General features: G+C 42.1%; 1 protein-coding gene across 3 annotated transcripts in view; it reads right to left on the bottom strand.

Moving 5' to 3' along the window:
• Positions 1-23,220, bottom strand: part of trio (trio Rho guanine nucleotide exchange factor) — a 441,213-nt gene that overhangs the window by 145,281 nt on the left and 272,712 nt on the right. For all 3 annotated transcript variants that reach the window (XM_019052145.2, XM_072304973.1, XM_019052154.2), the window contains exon 30: positions 4,731-5,043. In XM_019052145.2, the coding sequence (XP_018907690.2) occupies positions 4,731-5,043 (313 nt within the window). The remainder of the gene's footprint in view (positions 1-4,730; positions 5,044-23,220) is intronic.

Below are 23,220 nucleotides of genomic sequence, written 5' to 3'. Positions count from 1 at the left end.
AAAAAAACACGCATCACAATAAAGCTTACAGGATCCTTTAAGGGTAGCAAAAAAATGACAAAACTTTCGAGCTTTCTTGCACGACGGCGGAAGTCGCGGGATCTGAGCGCGGTTGCGAAGTCCTTGGTTCCTTCCTCCGAAACTCGATCCTATTGTGAACTTCATCATTGTGCATTTCAGGTCATAGAATTTTCATCGTGGTTCGAGGAGAAAAGTTGCACTCCCACCAAGTTCCGTCGCACAGCTTTCTCCAGTTTCACTCCATCGAAAAATCCAACGAGAGACAATACACTAAGAATGGAGATGTTGCATATGTGAGGAATTAGTGATTTGACTGTTGATTCTTTTGTAAAAGTTCGCGAGAAACACGATGGTGCCACTGGTTTTCTCTGAAATCAACTCCCAAGCTCAAAAAAAGCTCTCAAGTTGAGGCCAAAATGGAGGGGATATCCCACCCTACCCTGAGAGTCCACCTCTACATCAAAACAAACTCTCCATGCACAGATAGGGAGCAAATACGTTAGCAGGGTTGCCGTGTTTTCAGTTGTGGAGTCCCCAAATGAAGTGGCAGCCCTGTCAATGCATTTGTTCCCTATCTTTGCATGGAGAGTTTATCATGATGTAGAGGTGGACTCTCAGGGTAGGGTGGGATATCCCCTCCATTTTGGCCTCAACTTGAGAGCTTTCTTTGAGTTTGGGAGTTGATTTCGGAGAAAACCAGTGGCACCATCGTGTTTCTCGCGAATTTTACATAAGAATCAACAGTCAAATCGCAAATTCCTCACATATGCAACATCTCCATGAGACTCGTATGTAAACTCGTAATGCGTATCTCGTTTGCGATGTTTCAAAATTTCCGCTCTTTTTTCATTTTTGGAAAGGAGGCCAAGCCAACATCACGACTTGAAATATTCACAGAATCTCCTTTACATATCATTACCTTCCGGCCAAAGTATCACTAGCGCCATGCGGCGTTTCGAAATTTCCGCCGCAATTTTATTTTCTTAGAGAGAAATTGTTAGACAAAGCTGTCCGAAAATTTCACTGAAGTCTCTTCGTGCTGCCGATAAAATTCAGCGAAATTTTCAAACAGGTTCAAACAACAAAATCTCTGTCAAAGAATAAAATGGCGTACCATCCCCCGGGGGGATTTTGTGTTTTGCTATACCAGAGTTTGTCAGTAAGTCGAAAACTTAACCAAATCCACTTGCAGAAATTCGCCTTGAGTAGGAAATATTTACGTTTGAAATAAAAGCTTCCTCGAAGTGGCTTTTACAACCGTGCGACAGTGAGGTGCAGGGTTGCCATAATTATATAATATTCAAATACCCTAAAAAGTTTTTGCTTTCCCCCGACTCCAAAATTTACTAATTCCCTGACTTCCTCTTGCCTTCAAACAAAATGTCCACTATTTTTTTAAATCCGCTGACTTTCGCCAAACTTTAGACCAAATTTCCTTGTTTTGAAGATCAAATTTGGAGAAAGGCATTCAGTGGGTACATAAAAGATGGCAAGCCTTAAAAATGACCAGTACGGGTGAACAGTTGGACGATCAAAGATCACTGGTAAAAAAAAAACCTCTTGGTTCAAGAGTGCTGTTTCTTGTCGCCGGATTTAAGAGTCTAGACTCTTGTTTCAATTCAAAATCCGCTTGAATCAATGCAAAATCCGCTTGAAACAAGAGTTCAAGACTCTTAAATCCGGCGACAAGAAACTGCACTCTTAAGTCAATGCAATGCGGCATTGGTCCAAGAGGTTTTTTTTTACCAGTGATGTTTTAGTGATTAGTAGACGAGCCAGAAATTCCCTGACTTTTCCCACGAATCCCTTAAATTTCCCTAAATTTTCCCACAAATCCCTTGAATTTCCCTAAATTTTCCCGGTCGTCACGAATTCCCTGGGTTTCCCTGATTTTCCTAGTTTCCTAGCCCGCCGGCAACCCTGGAGGTGTGAATCGCGGTTCCTCGGAATTTTCCGACACTAATTCTTCCCGGAAAAGGAACTCGGAAGTGCACAGCGGGCGCGGACGAAGTCGATGGGTGGTGCAGGGGGTTCTTTTTTTGTGGACTCGCTCGAGGCAGAGGGCACATTAGGGCGGGCTGGGCAGTATCTCTCATCGCGGTGCGACACTCCGCGCAGCGCCACCGAAACGCGGGAAACCCGTATATTAAACCCACCATCGCCCAAGTACTCACCCGAAACTTGGCAACGCGGAACGTTGGAATGCCACCGGATGCGGCGAGAAAAACACGATTTTCCGCGGGGTCGCTACGGGGGAATCTTCTCGACGTGGCAACAGTGGCTGACGAAGTTAGGGGTTGGAGATGGGCGGAGGACGACCTTCGTGGGAACCCTCCTTACTCAAGGCCGTGTACGATTACGAGCTCCTACACCCCGCCCCCCCGTCCTCTCACAACCCGTTGCTCAAGGGGGAGTCCACACAGCCCCCCCCCCCCCCCGCGGGATGAGTTTCCCCCGGAAAAAGAAAAGTGTAACGCGTTTCGGTTCAACCCTTTCCGGGGGCGGGTTTTGATGCCGGAGAAATTTGGAATTCGGTGGGTTAGCTACGCTAGCATTGGTGAAAGGCAGGTGGTGAAGGGCGACTTTCGATTGGTTGGCACGGGAGAGAAAAGCAACCGAAAAGAGACCCACACTTAGCAGGGTTGTCACAGAATTTAAATTCCCTGACATTTCCCTAATTTTTCTGACACGTTTTGGTAAAATTCCCTGACAATTGAAGATGTGACGGATGGTTAAGAAGACATAACTGAAAATAGTTTTCAGGCATTTGTAGTTCGAAACCTCAAACTTATTTTAGAAAGCTTATGAAAGTGATTTAATAAATTTTTCCCTGACATTTTCATAATTTTCGTCATTTTCCCTGACATTTCCCGGTTTTTCCGGTTTTCCCTGACAGAGGCAACCGTGTTACCACTGTATATTTTCCACGCAGGTGTAGCCGTTCTTCGTTGAGCTTCATTTTCCGATTTTTATTTTTGGTTGCAATTCCACCAGTCCTCTTCACCGTGCTCAGAGAAGGAGATGAAAGAGAAATCAAGGGAATAGACCATTAAGAAGCCTTACTTTTCAGCGGAAAAACTTAAATGAAATAAAACGCCGCGATGAAACTCGAGAGAAAAACAGGCATCTCTAGTAAAGCCTGTAATAACGAACACTAAACTTGGAGTGCTTGCCAAGTCCGGAAAACTTCCCGCCATCAACAGGCGGCTAACTCCTTCCTAACTAATAAGAAACTTCTAGGATATTGCTGGAAATATTTCATTTTTCGCCTCTTGAGAGTATAAACAACAACTTAGTTCGCCACGTACTATTTCATGGGCGTTTAGGGGAACCAAGAGCTTTATTTTGTTCAAGCCTTAAGCCAGTAAAAAAGGGCATTGGAAGTGATGACGGATCACTAGACAAGGCACAATTTAAGCGTCCTTATAGATGTTTCCTCTTTAAAATGCACGTAAAACACAATTTTCGCGACGGAAATTACTGAAAATAACTCTCAACCATGATATTAACATTTTTGTTTAGCATTGGTTACGACAAATTTGAATTTCCCGCTCGCAAGAAAAACAAAAGTCTACTTGAATCAAATCCCGCCTTGCAACAGTTTTGGCAGGCTCCTTATAAGGGAGCAGTGTTCCGCCCGCCCTGTCTTTTCTTGGCATTTCTTCTACTACTTCTTCTAGCATTTTCCGGCATTTCTTGGTTGCTGTGTTTCGGAATCTCGAGTGCTAATTCTTATTTTAGAGAGGAAACCATTGCATTGGGTCAATTTTCGGAACATTTCACATATTCAGTAAAAGTTACGACTAATTACAGAGATTTGTATCAATTATAATGAGTGAAACGTTAGCTGAGATTTTGGGACACTGTAACCAAGAAATGCCCTTTTTGCACCCAGCGCTCAATAATAAGGTAGCAAAGACATTGGCAGATCCAGCAAATTGGCAACATTGTGTTTTCTCTATATAAACCTATGGAAATGTATCGATTTCCGGAGGGGACAGATGCTCCGACAAGAATCGATTATTTAACATAGGGTTAAGTGGAGGAAATCCGGTGTTGCCAAATTGCTGGATCCGCGTAAGAACCAAGACCAATCCACACAGGTCAGTCATTGCGCATCTTTTTGAAAGCCACTTCCCCGCCCGGCCCTAACTCGGCTGCACTCAATAGTACGTCACAATGGGTGCTCCCATAAGAAATACATTGCAAGCACTCAATAGTACGTCACTGCGCAGTAGAGTACTAGAGTACCTGTATAGGGAGAGTAGCGACAGATCGGTTCATGGAGGGCTTAGGGCCCAAAAGTGCAGCCACCCTTCTGAGCAACTTCTAACACACAAAATTTCACTGCCAGCCTACAGATTTCAATTCTAACCAAGATGGCTAAGAGTGTACATAAATGAGCGTTCTTTCGCAAAAATAAGTAAATTTATGCAAAAAGTAAAACCAAATACATGCTTTCTAAACGACGGTTCGTAACAATTGTATTTGTAAATCGCTCTGGACATTCGAAATTCATAGGTTGGCTGCCCTTTTGGGCCCTAACTTTATTCGCGGAGGCATCGGTGAAGGCCTGATGGACTTTCGGAGTTTCAGATCTGTCGCTACTCTCCCTATACAGGTACTCTATAGAATACCAAAACTCGTCCACGGGAATGACTGACCTGTGTGGATGGGTCTTGGTAAGAACAAAGAGAGGTGGGACTCACCTAATTCCGTTTCGGAGGGGAGTCTTTTGGACGGCGAGGTGGGTTGGACAGTCTTGGAGATGGTGGTGGCGAGGGCCGGTGGGGTCTTGAGGACGGCCAGGGGCACGAGGCCCTCGAGGGTGGGCGCGGGGGCGGGGGCGGCGCCGGAGGGCGGCTGGCTCGAGGGGGCGGGCGTGTGGCGGACGAGGCACCAGTCGGGGGCCCGCAGCTCCACCACCTCCACCTGCTGCCCCTTCTCCACCGAGAGCTCCCCGCTACCGGCCGCCGCCACGTGGTCCGCGATCACCCACGTCGTCTCCGCCGCTGGCCCAGTCTGAAACAAACGCAAAAATCACCGTTAAAGTGGGTCTAAATCGTACACAAATTATAGAGATACATGCAGTGCTCTCATTCCAAGTCCGTCAAAAGTTCCGGGATTCTTTTCAGCTTTTTTCGAAAGTTCTGAGAAAGTTCATGAAAATACAAAAGATCCGGAACATTTACGAAATTTCAAAAGTTCCGGGAAAAATTCAGGGAAATCTTAAAAGTTCCGGCATTCGGTGGTTCTTCCAGAAAACGGGAGTGCTAGATACATGCAATGCTCCCTTTCCATGTCCGTAAAAAGTTCCGGGATTCTTTTTAGAATTTGTCAAAAGTTCCTGAAAATGCAAAAGATCCGAAAAATTTCGAGAATTTCAAAAGTTCCGGTAAAAATTCAGGGAAATTTTGAAAGTTCCGGAATTAGATACTTGTTCCAGGAAATGGGAGCACTGGATACATGCAAAGATGAACGTACGTAAAATTGCACAAATATTCTAACACGCAAAACACTAAAAAAACGCCGATAATACGAATCCTCTTGATTAGAGTTAGGGAAAAAACCTCGCATTCGATACACAAATCAATAGCTGCATCGAATACGAGGGTTCTTCTTGACATTATTCTGCTTTCGTTTCTCAGACTTATCCCAATTTTGGGTTTAGAATGATTCTTAAGGCTCACGGGCAGGGACTATCGTCATTGTTTAGCCGAAAATTTAAAATCTGCTGAGATTTTTGGCCTAATCGATGCGATATATCGCGTGCCAGTTCGACCACGTCACTCGAGCTTGACGAATCACCTTAAGCCACGGATAAGACTACGCGATCGCTGATCGATCCAACCTAGGGCCTCACGTCCCCTTACGTGGCTTGCTGTATAGCCGTGCTAAGGAAAAACGCCGTATGAACATTCGAGAGTTGCCGGATTTCCTAAAATTAATCCTGTATTTTAGAGGAAAGTTATGAATATTTTCCCTTGAAATTTTCAGGTATTTTAGATTAAATTGCGAACAATGTCGTCTGAAAAATTTGAAGCAAAACATTCAAAAATTTTCCAGTGAATTCGGTTTTTATCGAGGGAAATCTGGCAACGTCTGACGGCTCATACGGCGTTTTTCCTTAACACGGCAGTGTAATTCAACGCCGATCCTTACGGAGCCAGTCCCCCGAGTCGCTATCTCTCCCTGACGATGACTTGCGATCCGCATCAGAATCTCGACAGTGGCTTGGCGTGCTTTGCGATACATCGATTGCCCTGCCATTTAAGCCTGTGGAAAAGGATCGATAGACAGGGTGTTCGCAGCGAACACCTTAATAATCGATTCTTTAGCACAGCTTCAAACGGGGAAATATCGATAATTGATCACCCACTCAACAGTCAACATCCGAACTGAGCCGTTGACAGGATCGGATACGGCGACAGGCCTCCAGAAAGTGAAAGGTTCCCGCGGCCCGGACGAGGAGGAGGGCAAATTTTCGGGAGGGAGGGAGAAAGGGGAGGAGGGTACTCGTCTATGTTCTTATATGCCTCCCCCCCCCCCCAACTCACGCCTTGGTTTCGCGTAAGGAGTGCTCTCATGCAAAGGCTGTCAAATCATCGGCGAAGGTCGGAACTTCGGTTGGCGGAGTTGTCGTTAGCCGGTGGAAATTACACCACATTTTGCGATAAGCGAAAACATCGTAAGGACAATTGAATGTATTTTTATCAAACGGAACTAAGCGCCATAGGGGGAGGAAGGGAGAGCACATCACTCACATTAATTCACTAGCCTTCGATTCGAGGTTGTTGAAGACATAAAGCGTGATACCACTATTCGAGCATCAAGGATGCTGTTTTGCCTACCCACTAAATTGAAGGAAAACTGCCTGAGTGGCCCATCATTTCTCTTAACTCACATCATGCTAGATTAGTAAACGCATCACTTGGGTGGATGTTTTTGACCGTCTCGTTAGCCCCTAGGTCAAAAACGTCGACCCGATTGGATGCAATTTGAAATTTCAAAAATCAAGCTCTTTGGTGTTTTTTGGAGTAAAAGAAACGTATTATACACCAATACAAACGTCAAATCCTCGAGAAGTTAGTCGTGAACACATTTTTACCGAGAAAATTTACTGATTTCGAAAGAAAAAATGGTTTTGATTTCCCATGTTATTTTCCATGAGAAATGAAAAAGAGGTCGTCGGTAGAGTCCCTTTATATACTAAGAGTCAAGACAATATGCATCCATTTCTGATTGGTTCCTGTATTTTAGGCCTCCACAGTGTCACAAACGGGAATAAAGATTACATTTTAACCGACTGCAAAGATTATAATCTAGAGTGGACCGGGGAATAACGGGCTCGACAAGGAACAGACGGAATGAGAGAAGGAACGGAGAAAGGACTTTGTGAATGGGCCGATCAAAGATTACGAAAAACTTTCAATTTGTGTGATCTTTATTCCCGTTTGTGAATCCATTAGGGGGGTTGTCTTAACTCTAAGTATTAAGGGACTCTAGTCATCGGGTGTGTGATTGGCTAAAAAAAGGCAGGAAGATCTAGTCGTCAAACACTTTCCCTATTCAATGCGGACTCTTATTTTCCCTTTGCCTTTGGAAAAGGTCGAGTGAAATTGGGTTTCCGATGCACAAGTTGGCAACAGATTTGCTCGGCTCGACATCCCACTCGACGGGTTATGGCTGTGACTCAGCTTTTGCTCCATCTGAACGTGTTTATGCCATAACGAACTATGTCTCACACAATCCCTGTGTGCGTAGTTCCTTTCAGCAAAAATATGTCCATCTGATCTTCGCCAAAATCTCTCTCAACATTCCCGACGTATCATTCTACATGCTGTAATGGATACTTCAGGATTCAAGTGTTGGCGCGACCTTCGCAGGCATGTAATTATCAAGTGTTTGTCCGGGAAGGGGGGAAAGTATGCTAATTAATCCTATGTTAATACGCTTTTCGAATGAATATGCATGCTTTATTGATTACCCAATAACCTACATTTTTTAAAAGTTCGCGCTAGAGAAGGAATAGGTTGAAGGGGAGCCTCTGCATTACTTCATCAATTTAAAACTCGGCATTTTTTGTTGGCGTTCATGAAATGCATTAATTGGACTACATTCCGCACTTAAGAACTACATTTTCCGCCTCAGTTGAGAAACAGTAAATGCGCCATTAGTTTCCCTGCGTAGATACGTGTTTTTGTGAACGAACTGAACGAGTGAAAAATCGTAGTTCTTATTGCAAAATTAAGTACAACTAGGGAGCAATGTATACGGGGTGTTCGCGGTTTAAACAGTCAGAATACGTGAGCGAGTCTTATAGGTCAAAAAGGGACTGTTTTCCTCAACAAAGCCCCCCCCCCCCCCCCCAGTTGAAACTACGGCCCTCCTACAGTTTATGGGAGATCGCTTGTTTTTTTAAAAAAAAATTGAGGGATGGTCATGGATCATCAAAACTCACGAAAAATCCTTTCAAATTACATGCTTTTCCAGTGCGTCCGTACTTTATCCGTACGGTGGAGACCCTGATATGCCTCCGTGCTAAGGAAGAACGCCGTATGAACATTTGAGAGTTGCCAAATTTCCCTTGTTAAAACAAGTAGTTTTGACAACATTGATGCACATTTACTTAAAATTTTCAGATATTTTGGATTAAATTGCGTACAAAACTGTCTGAAATTTTTGGAAAATACTATTCGCAATTTTCCCAGTACATTCGGTTTTTATCGGAGGAAACTAGGCAACGTCTGAAGGCTCATACGGCGTTCTTCCTTCACTGGAAAAAAAACACATTGGATCTAGAGTCCAGACTCTTGAAAAAATTGACAAGAAAAAATACTCTTGATTCAATCGGATTTTTGCTTGAATCAAAACGAATCCGCTTAAATTAGGAGGCCTGGTTCTTGATTTAAGCTAGATTCTGATTGAATCAAGAGTACTTTTTCTTGTCGATGTTTTTAAGAGTCTGGACTCTAGATCCAATGTGGTTTTTTTTTCCAGTGTTTGCACGGCAGTATGGGTTTTTGGCTCTGGGAGCCGGGCAACGATTTGAGAAAGGCGGCAATCGGCAACTGTCGGATCGATGCTTTTCAATTAGTCCACTTACAGCACAAATCAATTGGATTCCCGTTTCGCTCCGCTTCCCCCGTCTACGACATGGCCCGTAGCGTGCTTTGCGATGTATCGATTGATCTGCCATTTAAACCCATGGTAAAGGATCGATTACCCGGGTGTTCGCAGCGAACACCTTAATGATCGATTCTTTACCATAGTTTCAAATGGCGAGATATCGATAATCGATCATTCACGCCTCGTCCCTGGACGTCGCCCGACAGAAACACGCGCTTAAAAGCTCCGCTTGGACCTCAGAGAACTTTCGCCAACGGATTGACCTCAGATTTACCACCATGTCTGCTGACAACAATCGGAAAGCTGAAAGCTCGCTCTTCTGACGTGAAGGCGCTTCTCAATGGAGATGTTGCATGTGCGAGGAATTTGCGATTTGACTATGGATTCTTCTGTAAAAGTTCGCGAGAAACACGATGGTGTCGCTGGTTTTCTCTGAAATCAACTCCCAAGCTCAAAAAAAGCTCTCAAGTTGAGGCCAAAATGGAGGGGATATACCACCCTACCCTGAGAGTCCACATCTACATCAAGACAAACTCTCCATGCAACGATAGGGAGCAAATACATTAGCAGGGTTGCCGTGTTTTCAGTTGACGGAGTCCCCAAATTAAGTGGCAGCCCTGTCAATGTATTTGATCCCTATCTTTTGCATGGAGAGTTCGTCTTGATGTAGAAATGGACTCTCAGGATAGCGTGGGATATCTCCTCCATTTTGACCTCAACTTATGTGTTTTTTTTTTTAGCTTGGGAGTTGATTTCAGAGGAAACCAGTGGCACCATCGTGTTTCTCGCGAACTTTTACATAAGAGTCAGTAGTCAAATCTCAAACATGCAACATCTCCATTTCCACCGGTGGCGATTTTGCAGGTTGACGACACTGATTTCCCTCCATTTACATTCATTAAAAGTATCGATTTTAGGTGACGCATCAAGAATCGATTGTTTTACATACATTCGAATGGAGGAAAAGCAGTAATGCCACATTTCGAGAACTGCCACTGGTTTCTACATTTTCCTGTTCCATTTTGCAGGTGAAATTCCCTGACAATTGAATTCATGCCAGATAGTTAAAAAAACATAATTTAAAATATTTTCCACGCAATATCTATTGATTGAAACGCCAAACCTAGTCTAGAAAGCAAATAAAGGAGACTTGACAATTTTTCCCTGACGTTTTTAAAATTCCCTGACATTTCTCTGTATTCCCTAACCGTGGCAACCCTGATTTCAACAATCAGATCGCTGAGAACCCTGCGAAAGCACACTGGAAAAAAAAATAGCTTGGATCTAGAGTCCACACTCTGAATAGCATTGACATGAAAAAATACTCTTGATTCAATCCGATTTTTCCTTGAAGCGCAAAGCCGAGCCTCTTGATTTAGGCGGATTTTCTTTTGATTCAAGCAAAAATTTCGATTGAATCAAGAGTATTCTATCTCATCAATGTTTTCAAGGGACTGGACTTTAGATCCAAGTGACTTTTTTCCAGTGCAGCTTATGAGTTCAAAATAAAATCGCGCTATGAGAGCCTACCCAATTGAAAAAAAATCACGTCAAATCTATCGAAATCCACTCAATCCGAACGAAAGCAGCAATCAGCGATATCAGGCTTCGTCAGGATCAAAAATTCCGCAAGGAAATTCCGCGGTTCACCCGCTCGGGCGAGGAAACTCGCCGAGCGGCGACCGCGCGGGGAAAATTGGAAAAATAGGGGCGCCCGTAAATTCCTCGGAGAAAATGATGGCATTTTCCGGGAACTGGTGGCTCATCGGCCGCCCCGACGAGAGCAGGAACCGCTCAACCCCCATCGAAATTCTCACGCAAGTGCGTTTTTTCCGCCTTGAGCTCGTAATTATTAAAGCGGAGTTTCCCTCGTTTTACCGCCGCACAGTGGCTCGACTTATTGTGAGAGTTCGAACATGAGATTTTAACTAGAATATCCAATTTGGTGTTAAAGTCATCACAATTTAAATTATAAAGGGGTGATTCTTCAACGAGGTGTCTACCAAAACAGGCTGACCAAAAATCAGTACTTTTACAGTACTTTTTCAGTATACATTTCCGAGAAATTCGGTACCTCCTCAACAGAAAAATTCAGTACTTTTTCAGTACCTCCATTTGACAAAGTTCGAAAAATTTAAAAAAATTGAATTTCTCCTTTAAATTGCGACAAAAATGACGAGAAATGGAAACAATTCCGGGCCTCCTTGCGAAATGTCCGCACTTTTTCAGTACTTCCGAACCGCCCTTTAAAAATCAGTACTATTTCCGGACTTTCCGGAAATTTCGGACTTGTAGACACCCTGAGTTTCCACATCATATACGACCACTTCCATGAGATCGGAAATATCCAACCGTTACCACAGAATTGCATACAGCTAACTTTGATGCTCATTTCGTCATACTTAAAATTATAATGTATGTTCCTCCTAAAAATTTGACGAGAAAACCAACAAAACCGCTCATCGAATGTTATGTTTTGTATTAATGCAGACATAAGCTTTGGAATTTTCCGAACCATGGTTCGAGCTCTCCCGTCGCCTTGAACCCTTGTGCGCCGGCGTCGTAAATTCCGCGCTCATCGGCCGGTCACGCGCCCAACATTTATATAAATTGAAGCAATTTCGACTCTAATTTGAGGTTAAACAAGGCGTGCACTGTGCAACGTCAACCTCGTAATTTCTTCCTTAAGCTTTAATTAAAAGCGCAGCCCTCAGAGCCCCGGTAATGAGGTGGCGCCTCCGAGCCCCTGTTGCCGCCAGGCCCCGGCCCATCGGCTTTTAATCAGTCACATTCGACAATTTCAGAAACGACGCAAATGCCGTTACTTTACGCGTGTGGATAGGTGCTTTTATAAACGAGCCCTGCATGGGTTTCCTTAAAATTTTAGAAATGACGCATGTGCCGTTACTCTCCGTGTGTGGATAGGTGCTTTTATCAACGAGCCATGAATGGGTTTCATAACAATTTTAGAAATGACGCAAGTGTCGTTACTCTTCATGTGTGGATAGGTGCTTTTATGGATGAGCCCTGAATTGAGCCTTTATTAAGCCACAAGGAATCAATATTTTTGGCTCATCCATTAAAGCACCTATCCACACACGAAGAGTAACGACACTTGCGTCATCTCTAAAATTTTAACGACACGGGGAAAATAACGACGCATTGTATGCTGTTCTGAAAATGAGTTTTCCGCTTCAAAAACGGTACAACCGCACAGGTGAAATTTTCGTAAGAGGAGTCGTTCCACGTTCCATCTACCCCTTGCGCGCTGGGATGCTTCGCAATATTCAACATGGCCGACGCCAACCCGCCAAAACGCACGTAACGAGACAGGATTTTATCGACCGGGGTGTTTACATTTCATGGGGGAAAACACAATATACAAAGGGAGAAAATGTTGGACTAACTAAAGGGTCTCTCGCCGGTTGCCGTTAGATAGTCTATTACCTACTTCCTTTGTCCATAGCAATCACCCGATTCCACCAATACCATCCTTCCATATCCCTTTTGGCTTCTTTGTCTATATCTTTGTCTATCAATTTCAATTATCGACCCGCAATAGGATCGCTCCATGCTCTCCTCTGTGTATCCTTAATCCATCACTTTGTCTATCATTCAATAATCAGTCCGGTTCGGCAACGACGCCTCTCGATCCCATCACCCCCGCCTCGGGGCTGCTGGTGGCGTGTGAATAGGCTTAGGTGAAAACCGGGAGCTCCAGCTTTTTAATTCATTATTAAGGAGCTTTTTATGAATGCGGCTCTTAAGCTCTGACCTTTCGCTTGTGATCAATTCGCGGCCCTCCCACTCCCACACGGTTGCACCGTCCTCCCCTCGACCCACCCTCCCCACCCCCGTCGCCTTAAGTACGTTAATCAACCGCGTTTAATGCGCGTCTCAGCTCATTCTCCTTCGCGGCTCAGCCGGGTTAATTCTCTTGCGAATCCTAGCTATCCTGGCGTGACGGCGTATCTCGATTCCCGCACGAGCCCCAGAGATCATGGATTTAAATGCGAAACAAGGCTCACGAGGACATTCAGATACGCCCTTACTACTACATTTTCGAGGAGGGTTACCCGTTCCATCCAGGCTCAAGCCATTTTTGAACCTAACTCCTCAATTTTAAAGCCCTACGTTCCGTAGCGCGCACGGCGCGGGACGCATGGCGGTGCCTTACAAGGCCTCAGGATACTTCATGCATTGCGCGTACAGCACGATGCCCGCGGCGTACGGTAACGCCTTTCAAGTCTGCTGGATACTTCATGCATTACACCACGCGTACACTACGGTGCCACACAATGGGTCGAGTCAATTAGAGAGGTCGGACATGAAACTTCTGAAAGCCAAGAAGTTCCAAAAATGAAAATTAGAGTCAAAATTAATTTTTTGAACTCTAATGCGCACAAGTACGAAACTGAGACTTTTTTTTTTTTTTTTTTTTCATCTGATGTGTTGATTGATTCAATTTTGCATTCTTGGAAAAATGTAAGTTACTTCGTCTGAAAAACGATGATTTAGGCGAGAAATGTGGGGTTACCGGAGACATATCCAGGGTTTTCTCTAACAATTTTAGAATTTCCTGACATTTCCCGGTTTTCCCGGTATTTCCCAACGTTTTCATAGTCGTTCCTACCCTTGGGAGGTTTGCACAGCACGCAGATCTTCAGATGAAAATAGAATACTATGATTTTTAGTAGAGAGAGAATGGAAAAAAAGAGTAACCAAAAGGGGGAGGCGGCAGAGGTAGAGAGAGAGAGGAAACAATTCTCTTTCCAAATCCCCGAGAAAATTGACAAAGGCGCGAGAGGAGAATAAATTGACAGTGTGAGTAAACGCTGAAAAGGACGTGCTTGAATCGGAATTATCCCTGTTTGTTCCTTCTCAGCTTCTCGAGAGCCTCGCCGCCGAGAATGCGCTTCCGACACGCGACAAAATCCTAACTGCATTTCGCCGTGAGCCGCCAAGTGCACCGGAACAAACGCTCGCCGCGGGTCCCGTCGCAAGGGACTTACGCGGTTTCAGCGGAGAGAGCGGACGGCGACTCCGTCATGCTTTAGTGGCTTAGGCGCCTGCCTCTAATTCCGCCCTCCTATCTGCGACTTAACTTAAAAATATTCCTTCCCGTGCCGCCTGCACCCTCCGACATCTCAAATTGCATTGAGCAGCGCGAGAGCTCCTTAATGGGGATCCTTTCAATTTATCATCTGCTCCGGGAGTCCGTCGTTCCCTCGCGAAAGAACGTAAATACGTTTCGATATTGCCGGATTTATCCTCGCAAACGGCAGAGTTGCCGCAGAATTTAGATCGTAAAATTCTCTGAGATTTTCCTGATCTCCCGGACACACACTGGAAAAAAACACATTGGATCTAGAATCCAGACTCTTAAAAACATCGACAAGAAAAAGTACTCTTGATTCAATCAGAATCTAGCTTAAATCAAGAACCAAGCCTCTTAATGTAAGCGGATTTCGTTTTGATTCAAGCAAAAATCCGATTGAATCAAGAGTATTTTTTCTTGTCGATGTTTTTAAAAGTCTGGACTCTACATGCAATGTGTTTTTTTCCCAGTGCATTTTAGTGAGATTCCCTGACTATTGAAGATATGCCTGATATTATTACTCGTAGAAATAGTTTTCGCGGAAAATGTGTCGTTTAAAACGTCCAACCTATTTTAGCTAGCAAATAAGGTGAGCCAAAAAAATTTCCCGTACATTTTCGTCATTTTCCTTGACATTTCCGGGTTTCCCCCGACTTTTTAAAATTACCTGACAAATCCCAGTTTTCCCTGACTGTGGCAACCCTGAAATGGAAAATTTGCACGCAACTCCTTTATCGCTCCATCTACGAGTGCTTGAAGAGCTGATTTCAAAGTATTTTTCATAATTTTATTCTAATCAAGGAGAAAGTATGAAAATAGATTTAAAAGTGAGAAAATGCAGCATCTGGTGATGTCGTCTAGTGGCATTTCCCATTTAAACACATATACTTTAGCAGATTAGATCATTTTGTCATATCCTCTCCAATTATTGTTCACTTCATAAACCAAGGGCATCCTCGTGTACAATTCACTCGGTTGCTGCTATTTACACACGAAATTCATCAAATTTCAGACACATGTGAATACTCCATCGCATTTTTATCGGAAGAATCTTGGGCATTTCTAACTGAAAATTTCGCTGATTTTTATTCTGATCTCACGTATGTGTGAAAATCAGAAAAATTTCGGGGAAAAAATTGCAGAGATTTATTCTTGCAAAAAATTAAATAGTTAGTTAATTTTGCAACTTTGGAATGGAGGCAAGTTCCTCCGTCCGAGAAACGACAAGCTGAGACGAAGACTGAAATGATCCCAATTATTCATTCCACTTCCCGAGTTCCCCGAACGAAAAAATATAATTTCATTTCAACGTGGTAACACTCCTGCTCGTAAATTAAATCGTTTCGAAATTGTCGGGCAGTTCTCTCTTGAAATTTCACTGATTTTTCTTCCCATCCTGCGCACACTTCGGTAAAATTATTTACCGAGTTACGGATACCACCTGTAGTATTCATTTAACAGTTCCTTCTCTAAGGTGGCTCCACAATACTCCACGTGGTTTGCAATGTGATGAAGGGAATTAAAAAAAGCCCTCAAAATAGCATCATAAAAAATTTTCGTCAACCCTCGAGGAAAATTCTGCAGCATTTATTAGGAAATTGATCCTTGCAAGAGATTACATCCATTGCCACGACAAAAATTACAACATACAAAAGAAAATAAATTGTGAGTTTTGTGATTCTTAAAATTCCGTCAAAATTAAAGAGAATTGACATTTTCGTCATTTTCCCCAACTATTTAAAATTTCCTAACATTTCCCAGTTTTCCCTGACTGTGGCAACCCTGTTGCTTCCTTTCTGCTACACGCGGTCCATTTCTACAAGAAAATTTTGCGACGTTGAAACGACAAAGTCCGACAAAAAAAGAGGATCCCTGCGTTCGACGGTGCATGCTTCAATTTAACATCGTCAATCTTCGTTCGCGAGTCGAGCATCTTCCCTCAACAGGAAAAACAAGTGCATAAAGTAAAAACGCCTTTTTGACGGGAGCGAAAGTGCGGGTTTGAAGGTGTGAAAACAGCACTCCGGCTAAGTACTCCACTTAAACGACGTCATCTCCTCCGACAACCGCTTTCGAGCGACGACAATAGCGGGAGGAAAAGTCGCAAAAACAGAGGGCAGGAAGCGAGCGACGGAAGCTGCCCTCCACCACGACCTTGAAACCGCCAACTCCTAGCGCGGTGAACTTGCTCCAACTTCTGGGAGCCCGCGATTTTTCATCGGTGAAGTATCGACATCCTGTCAATCCCACAAAAACTGTTCTCCCCAGGCGTGGATGATCGATTATCGATCTTCCCCCATTTCAAACAGTACTAAAGAATCGATTATTGAGGTATACCATGTCCATCGATCCTTTTCCATAATTTTGAATGGCTATCGCAACACATATTTTTCATCGGTGTAACTATCGACATCCTGTCAATCCCACAAAAACTGTTCTCCCGAGGCGTGGATGATCGATTATCGTCCCCCATTTGAAACTGTGCTAAAGAATCGATTACACAGCCCTGCGTTTTTTTGGTCATGTCTTGTTGCATGGAATAACTTGATTGATTCCTATGTATTTTTTAGCGCTGAGTTCGGGAAAAATATCCAAAAAATTCCATCACGTCAGGATTTTCTGCAAATTCAAAATTTTGGTTTTAATGGGGCAAAAATTTCCAAAAAATTGAATTTTTATTTCTTTTTCAATTCAACCATTGATTTTGGTCTGTAGTATCTCTACTAAGTATAAAATAACCATTGCACGTCAAAAAGAAGCCTCAAAGAGTGATACTTGTCCGAATTTCGTCAAATTTTATGCATTTTTAGATGATTTTTATCCCCCAAAAACGTGTGTGATTCAATTTTTTGGAAATTTTTGCCCCCAAAAAACCAAAATTTTGAATTTGCAGAAATTCCTGACGTGATGGAATTTTTTGGATATTTTTTCCCGAACTCAGCGCTAAAAAATACATAGAAATCAATCAAGTTATTCCATGCAACAAGACATGACCAAAAAAACGCAGGGCTGTGATTATTGAGGTATACCATGTCCATCGATCCTTTTCCATAATTTTGAATGGCTATCGCAATACATGTTTTCTTATCGGTGTAATTATTGACATCCTGTCAATCCCGTGTCCAGCCACAAAAGCTGTACCCCTGAGAATATTTACCTTTTTATACCCTGGAAGTTCCAATTTTCATGGTTATCAAAATGGCTTTAAGAGCCCCTTCATTTCCCTAGCTATTCTTCACGCTTATCCTCAACGTTAAAATAGTTGCATCATTTGGCACTAGAGCTAAATCAGTATTATTCGATGGGGAGGTTTCAAATTTTTCAAGCCGAGTTTGAAAGAGCTTTGAGTTGAACTACATTTTGCGGATGGTACTACAATTTTTTACTCACTTCACACATATGTGCGATTCTCTATGTGAAGAGATGTTTATATGAATGATCCTAAAAAACAGTTCCCTACACTGCGAAATAAAGTTCATTTAAGAGGCTATTCTTGGTGAATATCCACAACGTTCAAATACTTGTAGTATCTTCGTTATTGCTTTGCATACACTGCTAAGGGTGCGTGAGTAGCCATGGCCAGTCTCTTAGTCATAAAAAAAAGTTTAAAAATTGTGAGGTATTCCCGTATCTTTCATGGGGAAAAAATCTTGCTACATGACTGAACATAAAATACTGCCTTTAGAAAGATCTCGATACCCTTACAAATCCGATCCATAAAGTTAAATTAACGGATTAAAATAATTTTGCGCAAAAGCTCTCCCGCATTTTTCAGGTTTTTCTTTTGGCGGACTTTAAATTGGAAATTGGCAACAGTGCCTACTTGCGGAATTATTGCTTTAATTCGATTACTCAAATCTCGGACGGAGGCTGCGGATTTATCGGACATGACATTTGGACAGTTCTGTCATGCTAAGGAAGAACGCCGTATGTGCGTCCGAATGTTACCAAATTCCCTCTCGGAAAATATTAATTTTAGGAGAAACTTATGAATATTTTTCTTTCAAATTTTCAGACACTGTACATCAAATTACGAACAAACTTCTCATAAAAATCGGAGGAAAAATTATTACAAATTTTCCCGAATATCGTGACTTGTCAAAAGATATCTGGCAACGTTTAAAGGCTCATACGGTGTTCTTCCTTAGCACAGCAAAGATGACCGATGGTTCCAGTATGAACCGCTCCAGATTCGTGCCCACTCGTCCCATGGGCCGCCCAGTTACGGTCTCATTTCAACGGCCAATGTTGCCAGATTACGCCATTTCATCACGGCTACTTTCCATTTTCGGGAGCTTTTTCGCCTATTATTGGCAACACCTAACCGCACACCTCTTGCGGTTTTATGCAGTGTCACTCTCATTTGACTGCTGATACAAGACCACACAGGGCATGGGACGGTTCGATTTGCAACCGGTCTTGCCACTAATATGTAAGAAATAAGTACAGTATCAGCGGGGTGATTATTGAAATTTATAGACAAAGCAATAGACGAAGAGAAAATTAAGTGATCTTACTGGTCGAAACGGGAGGTTGCCATGGACAAAGAAGTTGAGTGGTAGACTAACTAACGGCGACTCGCGGAAAACCCTCCAGTTAGACCATCACCCTCTTCAGTTTATGACATCCATTGTTTCGTTGCCATCTTCGTCTATATCTCTGTCCATAAATTTTAAGCCAATAATCAGCCTGCTGGTATGCGGGGGCAAAGTCAAGGGTAAGAGAATTACGCCATGCCCCGGGAAATTATAAGAATTTTGATGCTCCGGGCTAGGTTATTTCTTCTCGTTATTTCATGAACTTTTGTAATAAGGTCAGGGAAAAGTTACGGAATTTGGATGTGAGTCGTCTGGAATTTTTTCAGTTACGAAAAATCGGGGATATTTTAACATGTATTAATCCTGCAACCTTGTTTGGTAATTCGTCGCCTTTCTGACGTTAGGAAGGACGTACCTCGCTTTCCACGAGAGCTCTCTTTTATATGCAAATTCATGCTTTCTGGGGCTCATACGGAAATTGAGATACGCCCTTACGCCAGAGGAGCGACGATTTAGAAACACTAGATTCCTTTGCGAAAAGGACAAAAAGAGAACAGTCTATCAACCACGCTATAAGGAGATCGACGTGTGAACCTGTTTATTCTTCCTTCAACATTCCACAATGGAGCATTTGCAGGTGTCTGAAATTTGATGAATTTCGTGTTTAGGTGGAAACTACTGAGAGAACTGAACACGAGGATACCCTTGGTTCATGCATTGAACAATTATTGGAGAGGATACGACAAAATGATCGAATCTGCTGAAATACGTGTGTTTAAGTGGTGAATGCCGCCAGATGCCGTCACTAGGCGGTGCATTTCCTCAATTCTAAATTTATTTTTATATTATTTCCCATATCAGAAAAAATTATCAAAACTGCTGTAAAATCAGCTCTTTAAGCACTTACAGACGAAGCAATAAGAGCTTTTTGCATGCAAATTCTCCATTACTAGATCAAATTGTGCGGTAAATTCTATGGAACATTAACATTTAAAGTTCAAAATGTTTCCAAGAAAGTGCGACTGCGGCAATGATCGAGTGTTCCAAATGCGCTTCGCTTTGGACGGCAGCACTGGTAGGGGTAGCTCCATTTCTTGGAAAGCGGGAATAACAGTAATGAGGGACTTAACAAGACCTTGTTGACGGAGTTCGATCGCTCTTCCTCCCGTGGAGCTAAAAGTATCCTGGGGTCAAGACTAAGCGGTAAACTCAATTGGAGATGTCCCTTTTAGTTTCACGCGCACCTCTCGACGGGCAAATTCATGGGGTGCGGTGCTCTTTTTTTCTTACGACATTCAACAAAGGAGTATTTATCAGTCGGACCTTCACTCCGACTTCGTCAAGTTATTTTTGACGAATTGGACGTATTTCTGCCAAACGGATCTATGTGAATCATGGCGTGAGCCCTGATATGCACATATGCTGATGGGTCTCAGGGCTCATGTCTTAATGCACATAGTTCCGTTTGGTAGAAATACGTCCAATTAGGCTTAAATGGACCGCGTTTAGCCAGAAAAGAACCAAACCACATCAGCTATTGCAAAATTTACAAGGGCAATATAATTGTAACAAGAGGACGATAGTGCACAAAAATCCGCACAACCGCTTTCATGTAAAAAATTAAATTGCGGAATAAAGGAATAACTTTTAAATAATTAACTGGAATAATTAATCAACTTTGACTTTCTACCTTAGAATGACGCCTTAAAAATACATAAATTCAAACTTTGCACTTGGGCCTTTTTGCCCCGCGAAAGGTGGGTTAAAATTAAAATTTTGGAATTTTTTAAAAAGTAGGTTTATTTTTACACCGGAGAGAAACTTTTTAGAGGTGGCGCTTGTCGGATTTCGAAAAACCCAAAAATATAAAACACACCCTACCCTATACTGCCGTGTTAAGGAAGAATGCCGCATAAACATTCGAGAGTTGCCAAATTTCCCTTGATAAAATATGTATTTTTGGCGACATTCATGTATATTTTTCGTTGAAATTTTCAGATATCTTAATATCTAATTTGAAAAATAGAATGAAATTGTGAATCAACCACTGTACTAATTGCGAGGGGCGTTGGTTCATTTGAAAGGTGTTGTTCTCAATGCTTCGGGAAAACTATAAATTATTTTCTGGGTTCGTCCCCGATTTTTAAATCCCTAAAAACTCATAAATTGGATGAGGGGAAGTGGGGGTTTTTTGTTTTTTGTTTTTCGGAAAAGTTTTGTTGCTACGCATCTTACTTTACTGTTTGCTGTCTTTTTATCAGCTGTTTTCATTCAACAATCATCATTAAGTGAGGTTACTTCCAACACTCAACTGCCATCAACTTACATTTTTCTTTTCCCGCGTTTTTTTTTTTTTTTTTTTTTTTACGGTTTTTCATGATTGGTTCCATCTTTTTCCTATTGCCAATTTTTCCTCATTAAGGCAATAACCTCCAAGTTTTTTTTCTCATTTAACTTTTCACGCTGTTTCTTTTCAATGTGTATAAATATGTTTATTATTAATTTCCATTTTCATTTTATCCTTTTTCTTCTGATTTATTTTTTTAAATTTAAAAATTGAACTTTTCAGTTATGATTTTGTTAAAATAATAATAATTTTTACTAATTTTAATTTTAAATTTAACAGTTGTTATGAGTGAAATTTTCAATGACCGAGGCGGTCGTCCTCCAAAACGTGGTCGCGTTTTCCAGAATTCTTCGCATGTTCGTTTAGTGAAGCAAGAACTTAACTCTGTTATTAGTATAGAAAATCAAAGTTTCATTTCTTCATTTCGGAAGTATAAAATTGATGATCAGAACTTTGATGAAAATTTTGTTACCAAATTTTCAGTCGGTTCAATGAATATAATTTGTCATCATTGTGATGCTCGCCATTTTCAGGGTGAAATGTCCAATGGTCATTTTAATAACTGCTGCCAAAATGGCTTAATTTCTTTACCGAGTATTCGGACAAATACCGATTTGAAATCATTATTTTTATATTCTCCAAATTTCATAAAGCATATCAGAAATTATAATAGTGCTGTTGCTTTTGCCTCTTTCTCTGCAAATCGAATTTATATTCCGGGTGATGGACCTTATTGCTTTAAAGTTCAAGGATCCATATATAGGTAAGTTTATTTAATATTTACCGTTACGTAACGTACTTTTTTCAGTTTCTCAGTCCGTCCCTCCCTCCTTCCCACCCCTTAACGCATCCGGAATGCAGCTGCATTCCGGACCATGAAACCATGGAACCATGAAAAAAAGAACAGCAAAAATTAAAGACTCAAAGGGCAACGGGGTAAGAAAAAAGAAAAATTATTAAGTAGCGCAATTGTGGAATGGGAAACGGGGCGGAGAGTCTAAACACCAAAAAAACACCACTGACAATTAACAAACGACAAAAAAATTGAAAAATTACATTTCAAAAGCAGCAGAGAGAGGATTTTCTATTGTATGAAGATTAAAACAAAATTTTAGTTTAAAGTTTACTAAATAAAATTACAATTTTTGAAAACATTTGTTGCATTTATTCTCTCAAAGAAATAATTAGACCCGATTCAAAGACAAAACAGAAAATTAAATGAAAATAAATAAAAAAAAAAAAAAAAAACATGTGAAAGTGAAAAGTGTACAGGAAAAATAAGGGGCTGCGAAGCAGCCCCATAAGCCCCTAGTTTTAGTTTAAATTTGGTGCAAAGTTTTCTAAAAATTTTGGGGGAAAATATTCAAAATTTTCCTAATAAAGCCAGTTTTTATCGAAGGAAACTTGGCAACGTTTGAAGGTTCATACGGCGTTCTTCCTTAGCACGGCAGTACAGTCCCCTCTATGTATACATTCAGCCGTCCATAAAATGCAGGGCTTTCTGCATCAAGCCTTGATGCATTATAAACACAACTCGCTGCGAAAAGCCTCGCTGAATCTGGTGCAGATCCAGGCTGAACCGCATTCGGGTTTCGGGCCAACCCTTGAATATTTAAACGCCACCATTACCAATTAACTGAACCGCTTTTTGCCGGGGTCGCACGGCACCGAAAACCATCGACCAGCGGTCGTGGGGGTGGGAGGGGGAGTGGAGGGAGGGGGAGGGGAATTTTAATATTTCACCGCGGTGTTCATTCCGTTCCCGGATTCGGGGAGCCCGAATTAGAATGACATATTACACAGATACTGCATTTGTGTTCACCTCATGAACCTGCTTTGACCTAAAAACGGCTCAAATTGTTCTACATTCCGTTGTGAGTCGAGGGCGGCGACTGCACTAAGTCACAGAAAAGGGCCATCATACGGAAGGAAGATTAGACACTGTAATAAAGGTGTTCACAATGGATTCATCGCACACGAGAGAGATAGATTATGCATGATTAGAACAGGAAATAAAGACACATTGAATCTAGAGTCCAGACTCTTAAAAACATCGATAAGAAAAAATACTCTTGATTCGATCAGAT

This window comes from Bemisia tabaci, chromosome 10, assembly GCF_918797505.1.
Source record: "Bemisia tabaci chromosome 10, PGI_BMITA_v3".
Lineage (NCBI taxonomy): Eukaryota > Metazoa > Arthropoda > Insecta > Hemiptera > Aleyrodidae > Bemisia > Bemisia tabaci.
The sequence above is the reverse complement of the archived record's forward strand: the minus strand, read 5'-3'. Positions and strand labels throughout refer to the sequence as shown.